The 7,118-nt window shown below is 38.9% G+C and overlaps 1 protein-coding gene across 1 annotated transcript; it reads left to right on the forward strand.

The window, feature by feature from the left end:
• The first annotated feature begins 244 nt into the window (after nt 1–244).
• On the forward strand, nt 245–3,406 carry LOC115075436 (proto-oncogene Mas-like). Its single transcript, XM_029575803.1, has one exon. The coding sequence runs from the start codon at nt 492–494 to the stop codon at nt 1,464–1,466; it is 975 nt and encodes a 324-aa protein (XP_029431663.1). The 5' UTR covers nt 245–491; the 3' UTR covers nt 1,467–3,406.
• The last annotated feature ends 3,712 nt before the right edge of the window (nt 3,407–7,118 follow it).

Here is a 7,118-nt window from a genome sequence, read left to right on the forward strand (position 1 = left end):
ATGCTATGTGCATCAAGTAATCTCTATTTATTTTTTAATCTCTATTTATTTTATATTCTGCTTTTTGGCAGTTCAAAGTGGATTACATTCAGTTCTGTAAATATAAGGTACTGTAGCACTATAGAAGTTATTATTCTTAGTAGTATTTAAGGTATCACCTTAAAAATGTTTGTTTGTTGACTTTATTTCTATGTATTCAACTGGACTAACCAAGCTACCAAACTACTAACTCTAGGAGTGAAACTCCTGAGATTCTGAGAAGGCTTCAGCCTTTTCAGAGCTGGTTCTCACTACACTCATATTCTTGTCTTATTTGTTCCATGTCTATAGGACAAAGAGAAACAGGAAGAATCTCTTGGAGGAGAGTGAAAAAGAAAATGACATAGAGAGAGAAAGAACATCTTGGAGGAGAATGAAAAAGAAAGAAATCTGTAATGATTCGTAGAAGAGAGAAAGAAATAGAGTAACAGCAGCATCTTGGAGAGGTCACCATGACCGAGCCGATTTTGTCTCTCAATACTACAGACGTTGAATTGTCTAATGACACACAATGGAACAATTCCACTAACAAATTCTCAACCAATGAATTAATTGTGGTCTACTTTTCTCTAGTCATCACCCTCTTGGGATTAGTAGGAAATGGAATAGTTTTCTGGTTCCTTATGTTCCGTATCCAAAAGACCTCCTTCACTGTTTATATCTTGAACCTGGCCTTTGCAGACCTTCTTCTGTTGTTCTCCGCAATGACTATTTTCCTATATATATTTTTTCGGCAATCGATAGGCCAAATGCAGAAGGAAATTTTTAATACAGGGATTTGTATAACTCTAGCCTATTATGCTGGCCTCTTCCTTTTAACTGCTATCAGTGTGGAGAGATGTCTGTCCCTCACTTACCCATTTTGGTACCGCTGCCAGCGTCCAAGGCACCAATCAGCTATTGTCAGTGCCAGTCTTTGGGTGGTCTCTGTCCTGTTGACATATATGGATTATTTTGGTTGCAATGATGAAGCCTTCACAAAGAGGGAGTGGAAGTGTACAGCAATGACCATAAGTACAGCTAGCTTGAGCCTGCTGATCTTCTCACCAGCCATGGTGCTATCTAGTCTGATCCTCTTCATCAAAGTCTGGACAAAAACATGGCGCCAACACTCATCCAAACTCTACCTTGTCATTGTGGTCACAGTCAGCATTTTTATTCTTTTCACCATCCCACCAAGGATATTGGCTCTCCTTGACTACTTTAAGATTGTACCTATGCAGTTCTTCACCTTGTATTCCTGGAGCCTGTTCTGCTCAGTGGTCAACAGTGCTGCTAACCCTTTTGTTTATTTCTTTGTGGGGCGTATAGGAAAGCAAGGTGTTATGGGCTCTATTCAGGGGGCACTCCAGAAAGTCTTCAAAGAGGACTCTGAAATATCTCAAGAGTCAGCCCCGACTACAGAGGCATCTGAGATCAAAATGTGAAAGATCAGGTGTTCAAGAGGTCTGGGATTCCTGAGAAGAGCCAGAAAAAATAAATAAGATAAAAATGTATAAATCCTCCACAGAAGCACAGTGAAAAATGTATGTTATAATCTGGGCTAACTGAGAGGGGGCAACATGAGCTCTACTTTTGAAAGTAAAGATTTATGAGTCAGCAGGGCTCTTGGACATGAGTTCTAACTCACAATCGGAAATTAACTTTCAGCCTCACCTTAGGCAAGTCACTTCTTTTAAAAATCTTTATTTAAGGGATGCATTTCAGCACAAACAATAAGTATAATTCTAAGAAATAAATATATCAAACTATATGAAAAACATCATTTTTTGATTAACAGCAAAGACATATAACAGAGATAAGACAAGGCTCTCACTCATTACCGCATTCATGCCTATGATAAACTGAAAACCATTTCCAAAACAGCATATATATATATTATTTACTTTTATACTGTGCAGGTGACACTTTATAGAATAAAACCCAAGCTTTATGATACTCCTTATTAAGAGATCTATGCATGTATTTCACATCTAATCTTTCTAAATGTATCAGATCAAACATTTGATTAAAGCATACTTGTAGCCGAGATGGATCCTTTTTTATCCAAAATTTCAAAATATATGCCTTTGCCAACAATATAGCAATCTGGACAAACTTTAAACCCCGCTTGGATAAGCCCAATCTGTAGTGCCTGGTAACAAAGCTTCCCCTATGAATGGAGGTTTAACAGAAGTTACCTCGCCAATCAAGGAAAGAGCCATATCCCAATAGTCAAACAATGTGAGACATAGTAAAAAATAATGAACAAAAGACCCGGGCATAAACTTCCATTTGATAAATAAATCAGAAACAAAAGGCCCATACAAGAAAGCTTAAGGGAGATCATAATAACTTCTGTGAAAGATTTTAAATTGCATTTCCTGACTCAACAGGTAAATTGTAAAAACCCGCGCGCACGCGTCCAAGTGCGTGCGATTCCCGGCGTGCACACATGGACATGCCGATTTTATAACATGCAAGCGTCACTGAGTGCATGGTATAAAATCCGATGACCGCATGCACAGGCCTGCCCGATTTTGTACCAGTTCGTGCGTGTGGGCGCGGGTGCCCCACTCGCGTGCGCAGGGGGGGGATCTCTGTAAAAACCACTCGGCGATGTGACAAGGCCTACCCCAGTTCCCTCCCAGTCTACCCCACGGAGCAGGAGTAAGTTCTGTGCGCTGGCCGGCTGCCAGTGGTGCTGCCCCCCGCCAGTCCCCGCCCCTTTTTTTGCAGCCCGGCACTTCCGCGTGTACCGGGAGAGATGCGCATATCTGCGCCATTTCGAAAATGCGCTCGACACACGCATGGCCTGGCCACGCACATATCTCCCGGGATTTGCGAGTGGCTGGCTTTTAAAATCGGGCCCTTAGAATCATATGATATAACTTTAAGATTTGCAAATAATTTCACTAATTCTTCTTCAGAAATCATTGCCAATTGGGTTATAGATGCAGCCTGACCCTTCTCAAATCTTATTTTATGCTAATATGCCATTTTATTCTATTTACTGCCAAAAAGTAACAATATATTTGTTAATGACTCAGGCAAAAATACATCAGGATTTTGATGTTTAATAGCTAATATATAATTCCTGGCTTGTAGGTATGCTCAGTCATCTCTTAACTGCTCAAAAGAAGTATCTCTAGCAGAACAATACAATTGCGAAACTCTTGTTAATCCCAATATATGAGAGTCCATGCTGCATCCCAGGAGAAAAATCAGGATTAGTCACCAATGGCAAAAATAGGAAAACTTGCCATAAGAGCTCCCACCACTTACATAAGAATTTCTACACTCATTGTACAGAATCAAATAGATCAGTGATCCCCAACCCTGTCCTGGGGGCCCACCAGCCAGTCGGGTTTTCAGGATATCCACAATGAATGTGCATGAGAGAAAATTTGTATTTGTATTAGCGCATGCAAATTTTCTCTCATGCACATTATAGATGTTTTGGGGAGGGAGAGGGGATGGGAGGAGAGAGAGAGAGAACGCCTCTAGAGAGGCACCCATATTAGTCAACGTTTTATACTATTGTAAGAGGGGGCATTCTGAACTCAGGGTGAGGTTTTGGTGGTGGCCTAGGTTTTGAAGGGCAGTTTTACATGCACAGTCAGAAGTACAAACAACACAGTAGACATAGACATCAGTGAAGATTTTATGTGATTTGGAGTGATGAAACATACTCAAAGATGAGATTTGTACATTATACTCTTGACCTAGCTTGATAGGAGCTAGGTATAGTGTGCATCAAGCTAGGTCGAGAGTACATTGTTCAAATCTCATCTTTTTATATCTTTCATCACTCCAAATCACAGAAAATCTTCACTGATGTCTGTTGTGCTGTTCGTACCTCTGCTGCAGCTCCACCATTAGCACATAATATAAAGGAGAAAAAGAGCAACCTTGTCTAGTGCCCTCTAAATGTGGAAAAAGAGAATAAACTTGTCTATTAATAGTAAGTCTAGCCTGGGAGGGTTATAATTTAATAGGGATAATCATTTTATAAACTTGTTGGGAATCAATGAGATCCATATTCAGAAACATTTAAGGGGTCATTTTCTAATGGGATCGCACGCGAAAAGGGACTTTTCGCGTGCGATCCTGTTAGAAAATGTCCTGCTTAGTCGGTTACGTCTGGTTGGACCAAAGAGCTGTCCTAAAGTTAGCCGGCTAATTTTAAGATAGTCAGCTATATTCAGTAATGCGGCTGCACTATTAAATATCCCTCCGCATTTAGCAAGATAAGATAGTCAGCTATATTCAGTAATGCGGCTGCACTATTAAATATCCCTCCGCATTTAGCAAGATAAGATAGTCAGCTATATTCAGTAATGCGGCTGCACTACTAAATATCCCTCCGCATTTAGCAAGATAAGATAGCTATATTCAGTAATGCGGCTGCACTATTAAATATCCCTCCGCATTTAGTAAGATAAGATAGTCAGCTATATTCAGTAATGCGGCTGCACTACTAAATATCCCTCCGCATTTAGCAAGATAAGATAGTCAGTTATATTCAGTAATGCGGCTGCACTACTAAATATCCCTCCGCATTTAGCAAGATAAGATAGTCAGCTATATTCAGTAATGCGGCTGCACTACTAAATATCCCTCCGCATTTAGTAAGATAAGATAGTCAGCTATATTCAGTAATGCGGCTGCACTACTAAATATCCCTCCGCATTTAGCAAGATAAGATAGTCAGTTATATTCAGTAATGCGGCTGCACTATTAAATATCTCTGCATTAAGCAAGATAAATTTATCCAGATAACTTTGCTATCCTGACAGTGAAGGAATATGGACCTCCCATATTTCTACAGCACCCAAAACATTTAATGCCACTTAACCTTATCAAATGCTTTTTCCATATCTAAAGTAATAATTATGCCTTCTGCATTACAAGGGGACTTATCCCACAAAGCATGAACCAATTTTTAAACATTATTCATCTCATGTCTACCCTGTACAAATCCTACTTGATCAGGGGATATTAAACTAGGAAAAACCCATTCTGAGTGCTAAATGCAAGCCAAAATCTTAATATCTATTTTGAGAAGAGAAATTGTTTGATAACTTTCAGGATTTGTCAGTCCCTTTCCCTATTTCGGGGAAAAAGTTTATCACTGCCTGATTAAACTCAGGCTGAAAGCTACCTTAGTCAAAGGGTAATCATAATCCCATTTTAGAATGTCCAACAAATTAGTACGCAGAAGCTTATCAAATTCAGCACTAAAACCATCTAATCCTGGTGCCTTTCAAAACTTCAGCTGCTGAATGGCCTAATCAGTTTCTAAAGTTGTTATAGGGAAACCCAGCATCTCTGTTTGGTGAGATGACAATTGTGATAACTGAATAGAAGAAAAAGTCTTTTATTCTTACATTCTTCAGAGGTTTAGTAGAATATATCTTATTATAGCAAGACATAAATGCTAATAAGATATCTTCAGTGATGGTAAGCATTTTACCTTGAGCATCTCTTATAGATGTAATATAATATTTGGGTGGAAAGCTTTTAACTAATCAAGCCAGAAGTTTACTCTTACTAGATGTATTTGCATATGGAAACATTTTTTTCTCTAAACCCCTGATCGCCTGTCTAGCTCTTTAAGCAAGTGATTCAATTGGTTCCTTGAAGCTTCCAGGTTTTTTGTCTTCAGTACTCATAGTAGAAATATGTTTCTCATTTTCTTCTTTTGATATTTTAGATAATCTCAGGATCTCTGCATCTCGCTCCTTATGTTTATGGGCCACATAGTAAATTATCTCACCCCACATCACAGCTTTCCCTGCTAAGCAGCAGTTACCTCAGGGGAATCATTCAGCATTAAATATTGTTGCCATGTAGTTTGCAAACAAACTTAAACTGTTCATCTTTATACAAACAAAGAGGAAACCTCCACTTAAAAGCTGAAGAATAGAGCATGATCAGAAATTGAAAAAATACCTATAGAGGCCTCTAATACAGTATGAAATAAAAAAAAATAATCTAATTGAGAATAAGAGCTGTGGGGAGCAGAGTAAAATGAATAATCCCTTTCTCAGGGGTATAAAGTATGCCATATAATCTAACAATTGTAGCAAAAACCGTAATCCCAAATTTGCTAGTCCTTTACTAGCATCCAGCTCTGGATCACTTACCAAATTAAAATTCCCACCCAGGAGAACTATGTGCTCTGGATATTGACTTACTGGTAATTAAATGGGAAATGAAAGAATGAGGCCAGTATTCAGACAGCAGGATAACTTGTCCAGTATATTCAGCGGGATCAATATACTACACATAGCTGGATAGCTTTAACCCTAACCGGCTATCGGTGAGTTCAGATAACTCACTACTTACCCGGATATCTTCAGTCCCCCTCCCTCTCCCACCCCAGGATGACACCCTCCCACCCACCTGTTACCTTTAAACAGGGCCCCATTGTCCTGCCAGGACCCAATATTCGGCTAGGTGTGCTGCATATCTAAGCAGCTCCCTGGAGCACCTTCAAAACACCCCTTATTTTATCTGGCTAACTACTTACCCGGATAGAATGCAGCGGGATAAGGGCTGAATGTAACTGTTAGGTTATCCATCTAAATGGCTTTTATATATGGACCCCAATGAGAATATATATTAGGAATGTATATGTTACCCAGTAAGCACTTATTGTTATGCAATTCCCCTGAAAATAACACATATCTTCCTTCTGTATCCCTCACAATGACAAAGGGCAAATTCTTATGCAAAAATATGACTTCTCCCCTCTGATTCATGGAAAAAGAGGAATAGTCACATTGCACAACCCAATCCCATTTAAGCTTGTGATGTTTGCCATTAGATAAATTAATCTCTTGTAAAAAAAAAACAAAAACAAAAACTATTGAGCACGTTGCTTTTTAAACTCTCCAACAAAGAATTGCATGCCGGAAACTAAAAGAGCGACATGTTTTGTCCAATATCCTATCTTTTGGCAAAACTCATTCCGCCTTAAAACTGTTACTTAATTTTTGTGAATACTGCAACAATGTATGTAAAGATAGGGAATACTGAGGTACTTATTATTTTTAAGAAGATTTATCATGCTTTAAGTGATTATTTAAGACTAG

This window comes from Rhinatrema bivittatum, chromosome 13, assembly GCF_901001135.1.
Source record: "Rhinatrema bivittatum chromosome 13, aRhiBiv1.1, whole genome shotgun sequence".
NCBI classification, from domain to species: Eukaryota; Metazoa; Chordata; class Amphibia; order Gymnophiona; family Rhinatrematidae; genus Rhinatrema; species Rhinatrema bivittatum.